At 46.9% G+C, this 19,557-nt stretch overlaps 1 protein-coding gene across 1 annotated transcript in view; it reads right to left on the minus strand.

Moving 5' to 3' along the window:
• Positions 1–19,557, minus strand: part of immp2l (inner mitochondrial membrane peptidase subunit 2) — a 619,736-nt gene that overhangs the window by 148,932 nt on the left and 451,247 nt on the right. Inside the window, exon 5 of the mRNA XM_038780189.1 lies at positions 1,773–1,875. Coding sequence (XP_038636117.1) covers positions 1,773–1,875 — 103 coding nt within the window. The remainder of the gene's footprint in view (positions 1–1,772; positions 1,876–19,557) is intronic.

The raw sequence follows: 19,557 nt of genomic DNA on the forward strand, positions 1-19,557 counted from the left end.
TCTATCGAGTCTGGAGAAGAAGCTGCTGTTCAGCTAGGCTCATCCGTCTGGTAGCGAGTATTGAACTTGGACTTGCTTCTGGTGTTGCTGCAATTGGAGATGGTCGTATCCGGGGCGCCAGGTCCAAAAGAGAACGAACGCATGGTGGACTCTCTTCTTATGTTTGGGGGTTTTCGCGCTCTTTTGGACGGTCCTTCAGTTTGGACCCCACTAATTGGGTGATCCCTGATCACTATGTTTGATTCGAACCAATAAATGGGCGGGTGCCTGGATGGCTGGGCGTGTCCAAAGGGGGTTACTGACCCTGTTATTTACGCTTCCCTAGAACAGGGAGTGGCGCCAAAATGTCTGGGACTGTCCCGGTCGCTCGAGTACCAGTCCTTTGTCTGGCGGAGATGGGCCATCAAATGCTAATTGGTTGGGGTTTCGATACCGTCTGGATTCCTTGCTGACAAATATCCATTTGAGGCTCTGAGCCTGCCTGAATCTTGCTTTGTCCATTTTACTCGCTAGGCTTTACGAGCTTCTCTGTCCCTGGTTGTAAGTGGCCATCCCAGATTGCTGCAGGATGAGACCATCGGTGGGAAGGTCAGCATTTGGCGTCCTCCCTAATCTTCTCCAAAAAGGTGGTGGTGAGCCATTGCACTCTGTCTATTAACGATTTTGTACAACAGGTAGGCCAGACGAGGTAAGAATGGCAGGTTTACTACCTTAAAGGACGTGGGTTCACTAGATGTAGGTTAATTGATGAGACTTAGGGCACGATTGAACAAAAAATAAACAGCCCTGTTTTGGGCACATATCTAAGGACTGTAGTGTCACAAATATTCTATTTATTGTTTAAGAAACAGGGAAAGAATAAGCCAGGAAATCATAGGAGAATTAATGTCAATTGTGTGATGGGTTTAACTTTAAAAATCCATAATATGGGATAAAGGTAGTGAACATTTCAGAGAGGAATGGGCTAATCAATATTAGTCAGTATATATTTTTAGAAGGACAGCTGATGTTTCACCAATGAATTTTTAAAGGAAATCGCAGAATAATTCCGAGATAAATGCAATGCCCAGATAAATTTTCATCTCAAAATGTTTGTCTCCAGTGCACATGCATTAATACTCCATTTGTTTATTTAGTTATTCGGAAGTGTCTGCTTTAGAATCATAGAATTTACAGTGCAGAAGGAGGCCATTCGGCCTATCTAATCTGCACCGGCTCTTAAAAAGCGCACCCTATTTAAGCCCATGTCTTCACCCTATCCTCCTGACCCAGTAACCCCAACTCACCTTTTTGGACACTAAGGGTCAATTTATCATGGCCAATCCACCTAACCTGCACACCTTTGGACTGTGGGAGGAAACCGGAGCACCCGGAGGAAACCCACACAGTCACGGGGAGAAGGTGCAGACTCCGCACAGACAGTGACCCAAACCAGGAATTGAACCTGGGACCCTGGAGCTGTGAAGCAACTGTGCTAACCACTACCCTAGGAAACATGAATCTTTATTAAACTGTATAGATTTGTTCCATAATTTCTACAGTAACTTTCCCTACTTTACAGAAAACCAATAAGTAGTCAAATAGAAATGTAGCACATCAAAATGCCATTCTGTGCCCATTAAAGGACACCCAGTTTTGAAATGTACAAAGCCAGCTGAACAATTTGCAGAATCTACTTGAATCACTTCTCCCATTATTTCACGATCAAGATTGCTGCATTCATTCAACAGACTGGTCGAAGAAAAGGAGAAATAGGAAAAAGATAAACTTACAGGTCCAAAAACATTGCTGTCAAAACTGTGGCCATGGTGATCGCCTTCAATCCATAAGTGCCCATTGGGAATCTTTATGTATCTGTTCCTGTGTCCCATAGTTCTGTAAAATATAATGAACAAATTGATAGATCTTAAAAACTGTGGGCGCGATTTAACTGAAAAAAAGAGTCCACTCTGGATGGGATTAGCCGGCTCGTTCCCGGTGGACACTTTGTTTTGTTCCCAGGCACCAGCGGGGAACGCGTCCCTCCCGCCAAAGTCCGCACTTTCCGATCTCTCACCCCCCCCGACCCTCGGATCCTCCCAACACCTCAACACACCAGTTGGGGGGCTCCCCTAGCTGCCCGCACATACTGGCAGAGCACCCCCAGGCCTGAACACCGGCTGCGGCAGTATTCCAGTTTGGCACCATGACACTGCCTGGCCTGGCAACCTGGCAGTGCCACCTCAGCAGCCGGCCCAGAGCCCAGCCACCCAGGCGTCTCCAATCCCCTGGCAGACCCACCTTGCCAAGTGCCGGTCTGCCTGGTCCCCATTTGGGGAGACTGGGCTCTTCAAGGCAAAGCGATTCGATCCCAACACCTTAGGTAGGTCAGGCGAGTGCATATTAAAGTGAGATTAGCTGCACTCTTTTTGCCAAATACGGATCCCGCCCGTTGTGAACCGGATCCAGATTGTGACGTCTCGCGAGGTCCCGTTAGATCACGCGAGGCATGGCAAGCCATGTAAATCCCGGTTTACCGGTCGTTAGTTTTTGTCCTGTATCTTTTAAATGCTGCAGTGTTTCATCATTAATGTATATCACCGTTTGATTAGAAGTAAAGCTGCCATATCCACTCTATTGGCTCATATAAAACATTCTGATACATTCTTGCGTGTGACGTGGGCATCGGTGCCAAGGCCAGCATTCTTTGCCCATCCCTAATTGCCCTTGAACTGAGCGGAGCTAGGCTTCAGAGGTCTCTTCAGAATCAACCACGTTGCTGTGGATGAGAAATCACATGTAGAATCACAGAATCATAGAACTTAGAGTGCAGAATGAGGCCATTCGGCCCATCGAGTCTGCACCGGCCCTTGGAAAGAGCACCCTATTTAAGTCCACATCTCTACCTTACCCCAGTAATCCAGTAACCTGACCTAACGTTTTCTTTTGTACACTAAGGGCAATTTTTTAACATGGCCAATCCACCTAACCTGCACATCTTTGGACTGTGGGAGGAAACCGGAGCTCCCGGAGGAAACCCACGCAGACACGGGGAGAAAGTGCAAAACTCCACACAGACAGTCACCCAAGGCCGGAATTGAACCCGGGACCCTGGAGCTGTGAGGCAGCAGTGCTAACCACTGGGCCACCGTGTCGACCAGACCAGATAAGGACGGCAGATTTGCTTCCCCAAAGAACTTTAGTGAACCAGATGGATTTTTACAATTGACAATAGTTTCATGGTTACCATGACTGAGACTAGTTTCCAATTCCACATTTTATTAAGTTAAATTCCACAAGGTGCTTGGGTAGGATTTGAACCTGTGTTGCCAAAGAAATAGCCTGGGCCTGTAGATTACTAGTTCAGTCACAATACCATTACTGGCATTACACTAAAAATATGTTGCAAAATTAAATTTGCTACATTTACCTTTCTTCAATATGATAAAATTAAACTGCACATCTGGTGTGCATTTCCTGCTGCATATCTTCACCATATTGCAAATTTGTCCCATCCTTAAAAGCAGATTCTTGGAATGTATAATTCCCTCAGCCATTGAAATCAATTTAACAGAGACATCATCAGAATATCTTAACCTGGACGGAGTTTATCGTTTACAACATTAAACAATGAAAACCAGGTTCACTGCCCTTGCACTTCAAAGAGCAGTAAATCCAGACCCCAACCAGTGCTCACTAAACAACAATTGGGCTTTGTGTGATTTTCAACAGAAGCAGAATAACACTGAGTTTGATATGATAATACCTAACATTCCTACCACACGCAGCAGTGCATCTGGAAAAGGCCCTTGTTTTGCACAATTTATCGAAAATCCCTTCTGAGTTCATTATGTCTTCATTTCATTATCAGACAGCCATGCAGATTTGACAATTTATTAAGCGAATTAATGACAATGGGAACGCTTTTTTTCGCCATTCACTTCTTGACTCTGATGCTAGTCCACTCTCCGTTTCAATTTGTAACTGCTTCAATCTATTCAGTGCTTCTTTTCCAGTTGGGGTTTTGCAGTTTGAAGGGGTTTTATGAGTGGCAAGCAAGACAAAAACTGTGATGACATCAGTATCCCACCGAAGAAATTGAAAAATGAATGGTGCCAAACAAGGATGAGCAAATGTGCAGAAATCAGGATGAATGCCCATTCATCATATCCTGTCCTTTATTGCGAGGGTCAAATAGTTCACCGGATGTATCACAAAAGATTCAGGGAAGCTGAGAAGCCATGACTTGTCAAAGGATCCAGACATAATGAGAAGTATTATTATAAAAATTTCATATCTAGATTCGGAGATGCACGTCATAAGTGAACCAGTTTTCTCTGAAGCTGGATTGACACAAAATCAGGCAATTCTTACTGAAATTCACTCTAGTTTCTATGAGTTTGATAAGAAGGAATTAGATCCGCAATATAATCGGCTTTTGTGGGTATCACTGGCGGTGGCTGCTTCCTATTCTAGTGGGACTAGGTGAGTTCGGAGAGCAGATTGTTCCTCAGATAGGACAATGGGAACCAAGCTGATTCTACCGTCAGGATGGGAAATTCTCCAGGGGCTACATTTTGAAGATTAAGCGAATGAAGTTCATAAATGTTGCTGGCTGGTCTTGGATTTCAACTAACTTGCCATGGAGAATGTCACTTAAGCATCGTCAACAAGACGAATAATATGGTTGAGCTCAAAGAACGTAGAATACTTACAGCCTAGAAAGAGGCCATTCGGCCCATCGGGTCTGCACCGACCCACTGAAACAGCACACTACCTGTGGTCAAAGAACAATGAACAAAGAAAAGTACAGCACAGGAACAGGCTCTTCGGCCCTCTAAGCCTGCACCGACCATGCTGCCCGTCTGAACTAAAATCTTCCACATTTCCAGGATCCGTATGATAAGAACATAAGAACTAGGAGCAGGAGTAGGCCATCTGGCCCCTTGAGCCTGCTCCGCCATTCAATGAGATCATGGCTGATCTGTTGTGGACTCAGCTCCACTTTCCAGCCTGAACACCATAACCCTTAATCCCTTTATTCTTCAAAAAACTATCTATCTTTATCTTAAAAACATTTAATGAAAGAGCCTCAACTGCTTTACTGGGCAAGGAATTCCATAGATTCACAACCCTTTGGGTGAAGAAGTTCCTCCTAAACTCAGTCCTAAATCTACTTCCCCTTATTTTGAGGCTATGCCCCCTAGTTCTGCTTTCACCCGCCGGTGAAAACAACCTGCCCGCATCTATCCTATCTATTCCCTTCATAATTTTATATGTTTCTATAAGATCCCCCCTCATCCTTCTAAATTCCAACGAGTGCAGTCCCAGTCTACTCAACTTCTCCTCGTAATCCAACCCCTTTAGCTCTGGGATTAACCTAGTAAATCTCCTCTGCACCCTCCAGTGCCAGTTCGTCCTTTCTCAGGTAAGGAGACCAAAACTGAACACAATACTCCAGGTGTGGCCTCACTAACACCTTATACAATTGCAGCATAACTCCCTAGTCTTAAACTCCATCCCTCTAGCAATGAAGGACACCTGTTACACCTGTAAACCAACTTTTTGCGACTCATGCACTAGCACACCCAGGTCTCTCTGCACAGCAGCATGTTTTAATATTTTATCATTTAAATAATAATCCCTTTTTCTACCAAAATGGATAACCCCACATCTGTCAACATTGTATTCCATCTGCCGGACCCTAGCCCATTCACTTAACCCAGGGGTGGGCAAACTACGGCCCGCGGGCCGCATGCGGCCCGCTAAAGGTCTTTATGCGGCCCACCAAGTCATTAAAAAAAAATTTTTTTTAAATTAAAAAAAAATTTTTTTTTTTAATTTTTAATTATTTTTTAAGGTTAATGGGGGGGGGGGGGCTGTTGGGTTACTTACTGGTATAGGGTGGATACGTTGACTTGAGTAGGGTGATAATTGCTCGGCACAACATCGAGGGCCGACGGGCCTGTTCTGTGCTGTACTGTTCTATGTTCTATATGAGGCACCCAGAATCATAACCGGGTGAAGTAATTATTTTACTTAATATACTATGCGGCCCTTTAAAATTGTGAATTTCTGAATGTGGCCCTTGCACGGAAAAGTTTGCCCACCCCTGACTTAACCTATCCAAATCCCTCTGCAGACTTTCGGTATCCTCTGCACTTTTTGCTTTACCACTCACCTTAGTGTCATCTGCAAACTTGGACACAATGCCCTTGGTCCCCAACTCCAAATCATCTATGTAAATTGTGAACAATTGTGGGCCCAACACTGATCCCTGATGGACATCACTAGCTACTGATTGCCAACCAGAGAAACACCCATTAATCCCCACTCTTTGCTTTCTATTAATTAACCAATCCTCTATCCATGCTACTACTTTACCCTTAATGCCATGCATCTTTATCTTATGCAGCAACCTTTTGTGTGGCACCTTGTCAAAGGCTTTCTGGAAATCCAGATATACCACATCCATTGGCTCCCCGTTATCTACCGCTCTGGTAATGTCCTCAAAAAATTCCACTACATTAGTTAGGCACGACCTGCCCTTTATGAACCCATGCTGTGTCTGCCCAATGGGACAATTTCCATCCAGATGCCTCGCTATTTCGTCCTTGATGATAGATTCCAGCATCTTCCCTACTACCAAAGTTAAGCTCACTGGCCTATAATTACCCGCTTTCTGCCTACCCCCTCATTTTTTAAACAGTGGTGTCACGTTTGCTAATTTCCAATCCACCGGGACCACACAAATGCATTTGCAATTTCCCTAGCCATCTCTTTTAGCACTCTGGGATGCATTCCATCAGGGCCGGGAGACCTGTCTACCTTTAGCCCCATTAGCTTGGCCATCACTACCTGCTTAGTGATAACAATCATCTCAAGGTCCTCATCTGTCATAGCTTCATTTCTATCAGTCACTGGCATGTTATTTGTGTCTTCCACTGTGAAGACCAACCCAAAAAACCTGTTCAGTTCCTAAGCCATTAATTCATCTCCCATTATTAAATATCCCTTCTCATCCTCTAAAGGACCAATATTTACCTTAGCCACTCTTTTTTGTTTTATATATTTGTAGAAACTTTTACTATCTGTTTTAATATTCTGAGCAGGTTTACTCTGATAATCTATCTTACTCTTCTTTATAGCTTTTTTAGTAGCTTTCTGTTGCCCCCTAAAGATGTCCCAGTCCTCTAGTCTCCCATTAATCTTTGACACTTTGTATTCTTTTTCCTTCAATTTGATACTCTCCCTTATTTCCTTAGATATCCACGGTCGATTTTCCCTCTTTCCACGGTCCTTCCTTTTTGTTGGTATAAACCTTTGCTGAGCACTGTGAAAAATCGCTTGGAAGGTTCTCCACTGTTCCTCAACTGTTCCACCATAATGTCTTTGCTCCCAGTCTACTTCAGCTAGCTCTTCTCTCATCCCATTGTAATCTCCTTTGTTTCAGCACAAAACACAAGTGTTTGATTTTACCTTCTCACCCTCCATCTGTATTTTAAATTCCACCATATTGTGATCGCTCTTTCCGAGAGGATCCCTAACTATGAGATCATTAATCAATCCTGTCTCATTACACAGGACCAGATCTCGGACCGCTTGTTCCCTCGTAGGTTCCATTACATACTGTTCCAGGAAACTATCGTGGATGCATTCTATAAACTCCTCCTCAAGGCTGCCTTCACGACCTGGTTAAACCAATCGACATGTACATTAAAATCCTCCATGATAACTGCTGTACCATTGCTACATGCATCAGTTATTTCTTTGTTTATTGCCTGCCCCACCATAACGTTACTATTTGGTGGCCGATAGACTACTCCTATCAGTGACTTTTTCACCTTACTATTCCTAATTTCCACCCAAATGGATTCAACCTTATCCTCCATAGCACCGATGTCATCCTTACTATTGCCCGGATGTCATCCTTAATAACAGAGCTACACCACCTCCCTTACCATCCACTCTGTCCTTCCGAATAGTTTGATACCGTCCCAATCATGACCATCCTTTAACCATGTTTCAGTAATGGCCACTAAATCATAGTCATTCACGATATTTGTGCCATCAACTCATTTACCATATTCCAAATACTACGAGCATTCAGGTAAAGTACACTTATGTTGGCTTTTATACCTCTGTTTTGAATCTTAACACCTCAATCAGTAACCTCTCCTAAGTTATATTTCCTCTTAACTTTTCTCCTAATTTTCCTTTTCGTTGAACCCAATCTTCATGTAACAACCTGTCGCGTTGCTTACCATTTATGTTTTTACTTCCCATTTTATTCCTTTTAGTATTTCTGGGGCTATTCACTGAGCTCCCCTCAGTCACTGTACCTTGTACTGTCACCCTTTTTGATTTTTGACTATGGCTTCTCTGCCTTGCACTTTCCCCCTTACTGCCTTTTGTTTCTGTCCCTGTTTTACTACCTTCCGGCTTCCTGCATTGGTTCCCATCCCCCTGCCACATGAGTTTAAACCCTCCCCAACAGCTCTAGGAAACAGCACCCCCCCCCCCCCCACCCCCCAGTACATCGCTTCCAGTCCTGCCCGGGTGCAGACCGTCTGGTTTGTACTGGTCCTGCCTCCCCCAGAACCGGTTCCAATGCCCCAGGAATTTGAATCCCTCCCTCTTGCACCAACTCTCGAGCCACGCATTCATCCTATCTATCCTGACATTCCTACTCTGAATAGCTCGTGGCACAGGTAGCAATCCTGAAATTACTATCTTTGAATTCAGCTTGTAGGACCTCATCCCATTTTTTACCTTTATCGTTGGTGCCTATGTGCACCACGACAGCTGGCTGTTCACCCCCCCCCCCCCCCCCCCCAGAATGTCCTGCAGCCGCTCTGAGACATCCTTGACCCTTGCACCAGGGAGGCAACATACCATCCTGGAGTCTCGATTGCATCCCCAGAACCGCCTGTCTATTCCCCTTACGATTCAGTCCCCTATCACTATAGCCCGGCCATTCTTCTTCCTGCCCTGCTGCTCAGCAGAGCCAGCCACGGTGCCATGAACATGGCTGCTGCTGCCTTCCCCTGGTGAGCCATCCCCCTCGACAGTATCCAAATGTCACTATCGTCTCTGCTTCCATCACCCCCTCCGGCAGCGAGTTCCAGGCACCCACCACCCTCTGTGTAAAAATACTTGCCTCGTCCATCTCCTCCAAACCTTGCCCCTCGCACCTTAAACCTATGCCCCCTAGTAATTGACCCCTCTACTCTGGGAAAAGGTCTCTGACTATCCACTCTGTCTATGCCCCTCATAATTCTGTAGATCTCTATCAGGTCGCCCCTCAACCTCTTTCGTTCCAGTGAGGTCAGACAAAGTCAAGCCCACACCCTATCCCCGTAACCCAGCAATCCCCCTTTTGGACACCAAGAGGACAATTTAACACGGCCAAGACCTCATCTTTGCAGCTCTAGTCAGCTGACGATGAGGTGTTTTGAAAACATTTTGCTTTTCAGATTAATAGTGTGGCAGGCAAAACTGAACAATGAGTTAATGCCAAGATTTAGCTGTGTGGAGGAACTGTAGCACGCTACATACAGCATTAGATATAACTAACTTCATCTGAGTGCTAATGAGGTACGAGCCATTTGATTGGTAGGTAATTAGGAATGCACAATTTCTTCTCTGTTCAAAGCAAAATGACTTATGTCGAAGTGTCTACCAGAAGAGACGGCACTTGATTAATGATCATCCAAAAGTACTTTTCGGAAGGCCTACCATACATCCTTTCAGTGAAAATGTGCAGCTCCTAACCTCACTCAAAACCAGTGCTGTCGTTTATTGGACATCCGGTTAAAAACAATCACCACTAGCGTGTCACTTCAAGTCCTTAATTTTTCAGGTGGCGGGAGCTGATATTTTACGCTCAAATGAGCGGTGAATTGCAGCAGGCAGGGAGTCCGTGAGCACTTGGAAGGAAATCCTGCCTTTGAGAGCTGTTGGCCAATTTGATTAACCAAAAGCTCTCCAGCCCATCCAGGCTCATCGCTACAGTAGTCGGAAAAGGCACTGCAGCACAAAGCCTGGGGCTCAGTGAAGGGAGGTCGGTGTGAGGTAAATGGCAAAAATCCTAGGGAGGGGAGGGCAGGGGATGCACTGGGGCGTAGAAGGAGGTCTAGTCCGTGAGGGGAGGGTCCCCTTGTCAGAAGAAGGCTGCTGATAGAGGCCCCCAACCCCTCTCAGCCTCCCCAACCAAGATTGAGGTTGGTGCATTCAGGACCCTAACCTTCCTGTTGCTTGCCATTTTAACACAAGACCCTGCTCCCACGCCCACATGTCTGTCCTTGGCCTGCTGCAATGTTCCAGTGAAGCTCAACGCAAACTGGAGGAACAACATCTCAACTTCCGGTTCGGCAAGCAACACCCTTCCGGTCTCAACATCAAATGCAACAACTTCAGATGATTAGTGCTACCCCACCTCGACCCCTTTGTTTTCATCTCATTTAATTTTAACTGTGTTTTACCATTTCTTTCTTTCTCGTCTTTCTTTATATATATTTACCCCCCCCCCCCCCAATCTTATCCCCCTTTCCTGACATTTTCTCCCCTTCCCCTCCCCCCACATCTACATCTGTCACAGTTCACCCTCTGATGTTAGTTTCCCTGCTGTTTGGCCTTTCACACGCTTTATCCTCTCTGGGGACTGCCATTAACACTCTTTCCCCTTGGTTTCTGTGGCCATTAGCACCCAGTTTCCCTGGGTTTCTGTGGCTATGACTCTTCTTTCATTCTCACTCCACAGTATAAATATTTCCCACTTTCTCTGTCTGTCAGCTTTGACAAAGAGTAATGGGACTCAAAACGTTAGCTCTTTTCTCAACCTACAGATGCTGCCAGACTTGCTGAGATTTTCCAGCATTTTCTCTTTGGTCTCAGCTATCTGGCACCTGCCAGCCTGAAGACTGACGAGTAATAGGGGAAAGGGTGGGCGTCCCCTTTGAGGCCCAGCTCTTCCCACTGTGAAATCACATCCAGATCAGGGTGGGATCCTGAAGAAATCCATGCAATTTCTCCCCCCCCCCCCCCGCCACGAAGCACTGAAAATGACTCAGGCCCAACTTATCACAACTTGAACTGAAATGCAGGTGTCCTCCAATTTTCAAAGGTCCCTTTTAAAATGCCGTCAGCAAAATCCTGGTACACTCAAACTTAGGCAAACTTATTCTTAAGTCAAAGCAATAGCCACACAAAAATATCTGTGTCAGTAATGTGCCCAAATATACTGTATTAAATTGGCACATAAAAATATTGTTGATTGAATGAGTGAAACACAAGCAAATGATAATTGCCACCATAAAGCTTGTGCATAAAATTGGTGCCTTTGATAACTAGCCACATAATAAAATATTGACTTGCTGCATCGCAGCACAAACATTATAATGAGCTTCCAACCGCAAAACTCTTGTTCGTTTATCCTCTGTTGTGCTCACGGTGACGAAATTCAACTTCCTACACTACATTTTATATATAACATAAGTTGTTTACGAAGACATGCAGAAGATTTATACAATGACTCAATATGTGCGAGAAATCCAGCAGAGAGGTTTTTTTTTGCTCTGTTCTTTCTGTGCCACTATCAGCATCCTTCTTAGCCTTAATCACCTTCATTTACATTCCTTTTATCCTCTGTCCTCGACATCTTTGTCTGTATCCACCTTTCGCTGCCCCCTATCCACACCCCACTACAGTATTAATCTGACCCCATTTCCAATTCTCTCCAACTTTGACAGAGACATCCAGACTCGAAACGTTAGCTCCCTTCTCTCTCCATAGATGCTGTCAGACCTGCCGAGTTTGTCCAATATTTTCGGTTTTTATTTCAGATTCCAGCATCCGCAGTAATTTGCTTTTATAATCCCGAAATCTGTGTTCTAGTTATCAACCAATGCCACTGAAAATAGTTCCTCCTTGTCTAGTCTTAACCAAACCTTTTATGATTTTGAACACCTCCATCAAGACTTCTCTTAACCTTCTCTGCTCTAAGGAGAACAACCCTAGTTTCTTCATCTGATAAAAGTCCTTCATCTTTGATATTACTCCAATAATCATAGATTATCATAGAATTTACAGTGCAGAAGGAGGCCATTCGGCCCATCGAGTCTGCACCAGCTCTTGGAAAGAGCACCCTACCCGAGGTCAACACCTCCACCCTATCCCCATAACCCCACCCAACACCAAGGCCAATTTTGGACACTAAGGGCAATTTATCATGGCCAATCCACCTAACCTGCACATCTTTGGACTGTGGGAGGAAACCGGAGCACCCGGAGGAAACCCACACACACACGGGGAGGATGTGCAGACTCCGCACAGACAGTGACCCAAGCTGGAATTGAACCTGGGACCCTGGAGCTGTGAAGCAATTGTGCTATCCACAATGCTACCGTGCTGCCCTAAGTCTCCTCTGCACCCTCTGTAAAGCACTGAAGATGAAACTCATAACTGGAGTCACAATGCTGGGCTGAATTCTCCCATCATATCTGGGCACTTTATTTAAAAGTAGCTCAGGCATCCGTAATGTCAGACCAAAACCAGAGAGGAGTCTACCGGGCCATTCGCTGGCCCTGCTCTGAAGTTCAGTGATGTCCTTCTGGACTATATCGAGGCGCTCAGTGATGTGTGAGACCTGCCTGATGGGAGGAGGAGGAGGCGAAGCAAGGAAACCAGTGCCTCATTGGCGCAGGTGGCCAATGCAGTCAGTGTACCTTCTCTCAAATATGTTCTCTCCTTTGAGCCTGCGAAACTCTGCCACAATCGAGCTGAACATGGGAATATCAGATGGGGGATCATTCCTGAAGGCTCCAACTGAATTTGAGGGGTGGGTATCCGAGCTCGCAGGAGTGGTACACAACAGCGCCACTGGCGATGGGGGCCTTGGTCTTGGCCATACATCGAGTAAGGATTCATCCATTCAATGCAAACCTCAGGGTCGAATATGTCTTCATGTTGGAGGCAGCTGATGCGTCATTTGTACTCTCCTGTCTCATTGACGGGTGCCTCCAGGAAGGGATCAAGGCTCGAGGAAGACAACTCCTTATAGAACATAGAACAGTACAGCACAGAACAGACCCTTCGGCCCTCGATGTTGTGCCGAGCAATGATCCCCCTACTCAAACCCACGTATCCACCCTATACCCGTAACCCCACCCCTTAACCTTGCTTTTTTTTAGGACACTACGGGCAATTTAGCATGGCCAATCCACCTAACCTGCACATCTTTGGACTGTGGGAGGAAACCGGAGCACCCGGAGGAAACCCACGCACACACGGGGAGGACGTGCAGACTCCGCACAGACAGTGACCCAGCGGGGAATCGAACCTGGGACCCTGGAGCTGTGAAGCATTTATGCTAACCATCATGCTACCATGCTGCCCAGACCAGACCAAATCCCCAGACCAGAGATGAACCAGAAGGGAGAAAACAGGAGACTTCCAGCAGATTCACAGTACTCAGCTGCACCCTCCACCAACTCAGAACATGCACCTCGGAGGGTATCGGTGCTACTTCAGGCAGGGTCTCACAATTTGTTGGTCACGGCACAAACACGTGCCTGCAGCAGAAGGAGGCAATTTCAGCCGGCTATTGAAGGACTGCTGGGGAGGAGGTATCTACGAGGTCTGAGTCAGACGACAAGCCCCAGGAATTGGCCTTCCAACTCATGGTGGAGAGACAACAAAATGCAAGGAACAATCAGGAATAGTTGTTAGAAGCCCTCAATAGAGTGGCATGCAAGTCAGAGGAGTCTGCCTGTCTGTTCTGGGATGAAGTGTTGCCGACATGTGCCCGCCTCAAAGTCTCCATGGAGAGTGCAGTGGGCACCATGGAGACACTGGCCCATCAGACACCGCCGTTTCTACATATTCAGCCATTCGGCCCATCGAGTCTGCACCGACCCACTTAAGCCCTCACTTCCACCCTATCCCCGTAACCCAGTAACCCCTCCAAACCTTTTTGGACACTAAGGGCAATTTATCATGGCCACTCCACCTAACCTGCACGTCTTTGGGCTGTGGGAGGAAACTGGAGCACCCGGAGGAAACCCACGCACACACGGGGAGAACGTGCAGACTCTGCACAAACAGTGACCCAGCGGGGAATCGAACCTTGGACCCTGGAGCTGTGAAGCCACAGTGCTATCCATTTGCTCTACCGTGCTGCCCCGTTTCTGATAGAGATGTGTGCATTACTGCATTCCATCACCATTGCCATGGGTGTGTTCATAGCTCGATGTCTCTCCAGGTGCCCTTTCCCCTCAAGGAGTCAGGCCGGGCCCCTCGGGTCATCCACTCAAGACCAACAGATGTTGTCTGCTCCCTCCAAGGCCCCCTGGCCTGTGAACCCTTCAACCTTGTCCTCTCCCACCAGAGGGAGCAGTGGGCCCAATGGGGGAAAGTCAAAATAACCCGTGACTGACCAGTCATCAACTCCAACAGGGCCACAGGCTGCCTCCACCCCTGCTGTGGATGCCAGGGCAGAACCTGGGAGAAGTAGAACACGTAAAACCAAGAAACTTTGATTACTAGTGTTTTACGGGTGAACACTGTCACCGTATCATCTGTAAATATATTCACTGTCACTAAATAATGTTCAGAGTTGTCTTTCAGTATCATTATCAAGGCTTTGTCAGGCCTGTCCACTCCATCACATTTGCCCCAAAGTTATGTCTTTTTTTGTTTCATAGAACAAAGAACATAGAAAAGTACAGCACAGGAACAGGCCCTTCGGCCCTCCAAGAAAGCGCCGACCATGCTGCCCATCTAAATTAAAATCTTCTTCACGTCCTGGGTCTGTATCCCTCTATTCCCATCCTATTCATGTATTTGTCAAGATGCCCCTTAAATGTCACAATCGTCCCTGCTTCCACCACCACCTCCAGCAGCGAGTTCCAGGCACCCACTACCCTCTGTGTAAAAAACTTGCCTCGTACATCTCCTCTAAACCTTCCACCTCGCATCTTAAACCTATGCCCCCTAGTAATTGACCCCTCTCCCCTGGGAAAAAGTCTCTGACTATCCACTCTGTCTATGCCCCTCATAATTTTGTAGACCTCTATCAGGTCGCCCCTCAACCTCCGTCGTTCCAGTGAGAACAAACCGAGTTTATTCAATCGCTCCTCATAGCTATTCTTTTTCAAAGGCTTTGAAGAATCTGCCTCCACCATACTCTCGGGCTATGCACCAAGATCCTAAGCACTCGGTGCGTAATAGAAGCTTTTCCTCACGTCACCGCTGCTTCATTTGCCAATCTCCTGAAATTGGAGCTGTCTGTTTCTCAATCCTTCTGTCAACAGGAACAGTTTTACCCCATCGACTCTGTCCACATCCCTCACAGATCTGAGCAACTCTCTCAAACCTCCTCCTCCAGAAACAGCCCCACCTTCTCCAATCTGTCACATAAATGGCTGTCCTGAGCTTTTCCAATCCTGGCCGTTGGGGGTTTCTTTAATTTGTTGTCTATCTGCGCTGACGAGTGCCTCCGCCCACCCACTAGCTGAACTCCTCCCATGCAGCACCTCTGCCTGTCCAGCACGAAACCCTGCTCATTTTAGATTATGAAAACATGGTTGTAGTCAGGTTTTTTTTGCAAGTGGCTCCCTTCACTTCCCCTCCTCCAGCCACCCATGTCCTTTCCCCCATGACTGTGGACCCCCTAGCCATCACCTTCTGCCTTTCCACTATTACCCTACAGCCTGAACCCTCCTACTTCAGGATTCTCCAGGTTTTGTTTCAGTGTACCTTCACATTCCCTGTTTTCCCATTTGGAGAGTAGTGAGGGAAGTGGTGGAGCGATTCCTGAGCCGATTATCAGCCAATATACAGGTTAATGTGCGCGTTCATACCTGCCTGAAAACCCGACCCCACCACATTGACCTCCCCAACCTCTTGCTTCCCACCCTCTGTGTCCACACCAGCCATCCTCATGGCCCCTGCTACTGATACCACTGCAGCCTCACTCTCCCACTCTACTGGCTCCCTCTGCCCCCTCTCACACTCGACATTCCATCCCACCGCGCCCACTGTAAATTTGCTCCCCGGGAGGCAGTCATTGACTCCACAGACCCTTGCTTCGGATGTTTGCCTGGACATTCCATCTCTCCCTTACTCCTTCTCCTCTCGAAGCTCTCTTCCTATTCCTTCCGCTCTCCGAACTCCCTCCCTTGCTTGCACTATTTCTCCCATTAATCCTTCCTCCCCCTTACTCATTCCTCCCCCCAGATACCTCCCCTCCTCCGAACTCTCTCCACCCCCTCCCAGCTTCACCCCTCTCACACCTTCATCTCCCCTCCCAGTTTCACCCCCAACACAATTAATTGTTCCCCCAACTCCAGCCTCTCCTCCCCACCCAAGATCTTCCTCTCGCACTCACATCTAAACCTCCCGCCTCCTGCCGTTGTCACATCCTTATCAGTCCACGGTGAAGGCCCTGAAACAGGTCTGAGATTATCGAAGCCTGAACTGCTGCGTGGAGACCTCCCGCTTTCCGAGAGCTGCTCCACGGTGAAGCCATGTGCGTGAAGATCCACGCATCAGGCGGCTCATGTGACCCTCCAGGGTCCGGTAACCACGAGCCTCCAGCATCGTCTTCTCCTCGGATGTCCGTGACCTGAGCAAGGCCCTAAATGTAAGTCGTGACCTTGGCACGGCACTTTAATAGAACAATAGAACATTACAGCGCAGTACAGGCCCTTCGGCCCTCGATGTTGCGCCAACCTGTGAAACCAATCTAAAGCCCATCTACACTATTCCCGTATCATCCATATGTTAATGCAATGACCATTTAAATGCCCTTAGTGTTGGCGAGTCCACTAGTGTTGCAGGCAGGGCATTCCACGCCCTTACTCCTCTCTGAGTAAAGAACCTACCTCTGACATCTGTCCTATATCTATCTCCCCTCAATTTAAAGCTATGTCTCCACGTGCTAGACATCACCATCCAAGGAAAAAGGCTCTCACTGTTCACCCTATCTAATCCTCTGATCATCTTGTATGCCTCAATTCAGTCACCTCTTAACCTTCTTCTCTCTAACGAAAACAGCCTCAAGTCCCTCAGCCTTTCCTCATAAGATCTTCCCTCCATGGGTTTAACAAAGAATTGGGCCTGGGGGGTGGCAGATTCTGGTTGGATCTTCATTTGCACCCCATTAGCGGAATCCATGCTGACGTCCAGCAGGATTCCCGATCCGCCATGGCAGGCACCGTCAGAAGATCCGGTTATAAATTCACGCTGCCGTGAACCCGTTTCTGGGGCTTGCCGCCGAATTCTCCTCCGCCGCCATTGGTCCCATCGGCGGGGAGGACGGGAGATCTCCACCCGTCAACTCGGTTTCTCTCTGCACACGTACCGCCAGACTAGTTCGGTTTTTCCAGCATTTTCTGTTTTTAATTTCACCTTTCAGCCAGAAGGTTTCTATTTGTGATCTGATCTGGTAATTAGCTATTCATAGGGAGGATTATTGTGGATAATTGAAAAGTAGAGAAGTTAAGTAAAACCTACAATGAACCTGGGTTAAGCCACACTTAGAGCACCGCACACAAGCTTTCCTTCTAGAAAAGAGAACGCAAAGAAAAGGATGGCTTCACAGAAATAAGGCTTTCAAATTATGAAGGGGTTTGAGAGGGCAGACAGAGAAGGTGTTTACACTTGCAAAGGAGATGAAAGCTAGCGGCCATGAATCTAAAGTATTCAACAATAAATCTATTGATAAAAGCAAATTATGAGAATGCTAGAATCTGAAGCAAAAATAGAAAATGCTGGACAATCTCAGCAGGCCTGATAGCGTCTGTGGAGAGAGGAGATAATGTTTGGAGTCTGGATGACTCTTTACCAAAGAAACAATAGAATCATAGAATCCCTAAAGTGCAGAAGGGAACCATTTGGCCCATCGAGTCTGCACCGGCCCTTAGAAATAGCACCCCACTTAAGACCACACCTCCACCTTATTCCCGTAATCCCAACTGACCTTTCTGGACACTAAGGGCAATTTATCATGGCCAATCCACCTAACCTGCACATCTTTGGGCTGTGGGAGGAAACCGGAGCACCCGGAGCAAACCCACGCAGACACGGGGTGAAGGTGCAGTCTCCGCACAGACAGCGACCTAAGCGAGGAATCGAACCTGGGACCCTGGTGCTGTAAAGCAACAGTGCTAACCATTGTGCTACCCTGCCACCAAGCTCACTCCCCACCCTATCCCAATAACCCCTTAGGCTAACCTACACTTTGTTTTTGGACACTAAGGGGCAATTTATCATGGCCAACCCATCTAACCCGCACGTTTTTGGAACCGGAGCATCCGGAGGAAACCCACGCAGACACGGGGAGAACGTGCAAACTCCGCATACAGTCACCCGAGGCTGGAATTGAACCCGGGTCCCTGGCGCTGTGAGGCAACAGTGCTAACTACCGTGCCGCCTAAATAACCTCAGCTGGTAGAGGAATAATTCCAGTTGGGGAGGGTTTATGTCTTTGTTGCTGCAAAGAGAATAGGTATGGAGGTGCCCACCCACACACTGGATTCTTGTCAAACACAATGAGAGGTTTATGAAGGGTTTTGGTCACACAATAAAGGTGACAATCTGCTCAAAAACCCGCGCAAACACTCTGTATACGGCACTACACATCACATGATGCAGAACAAGCAAGAATGTATTCACAGATACAAAACAGGATGAGAAGAAACCTCTTTATCCAAAGCAGAGCATGGATATGGAAGAAGGAATAGTTTGAGGGGTATATCTTACATATATTTAAGGGGAAGCTAGGTAAACATTAGAATGATGAAGAGGAGTCTCTGCTGATAGTTAGACGCAGTCTCCTGTTTCCCTCCCTCTCCTCTCAGATGCACAGAAGGTGATGTCCTCACAGCAGTAGCAAAACATTATTTTTGGATTTTAAACGCCTCTTAGCAGGAGACGGCGAGCCCAAGTTCAAAGAATTATTAAGCTGTCTCTGTACTGTTTTCATAATAATGTGTCGGACACATGGTGTTTTTTTGTCTGTAAAAACTGGATCCTGTTCATTCATGCGTTTTACACAAAATACATCAACTGTTAGCTCGAAGCTGTGCCTTGTTTTGATGGCCTTTTCAGCCTCCTTTTGTAAAGATAATGAAATTCGCATGGTAGCATGTGCAAATATTTGAGTATCTGTTATAGAGTATGGATTCTCTGTTACGCACCCCACGGTCACACTATCTTTTAACAAGATAGTCCACAGTGTGGACGGAAGACTTGCATTTATCTAGCACTTTTCACAACTGTATAAAACAATGTTGTTCTGAATTGTAGTCACTGGACTGGGGCCCGGTTTAGCTCAGTTGGCTGGACAGCTGGTGTGATGCAGAACACGGCCAACAGCGCGGGTTCAATCCCCGTACCGGCTGAGGTTATTGATGAAGGCCCCCCTGCCTTCTCAACCTTGCCCCTCGCCTGAGGTGTGGTGACCCTTGGGTTAAATCACCACCAGTCACCTCTCCCCCCCCTCAAAGGGCAAAGCGGCGTGACCCTTGGGTTAAATCACCACCAGTCACCTCCCCCCCCCCCCCCCCCCCCTCAAAG

Source organism: Scyliorhinus canicula, chromosome 20 (assembly GCF_902713615.1).
Source record: "Scyliorhinus canicula chromosome 20, sScyCan1.1, whole genome shotgun sequence".
Lineage (NCBI taxonomy): Eukaryota > Metazoa > Chordata > Chondrichthyes > Carcharhiniformes > Scyliorhinidae > Scyliorhinus > Scyliorhinus canicula.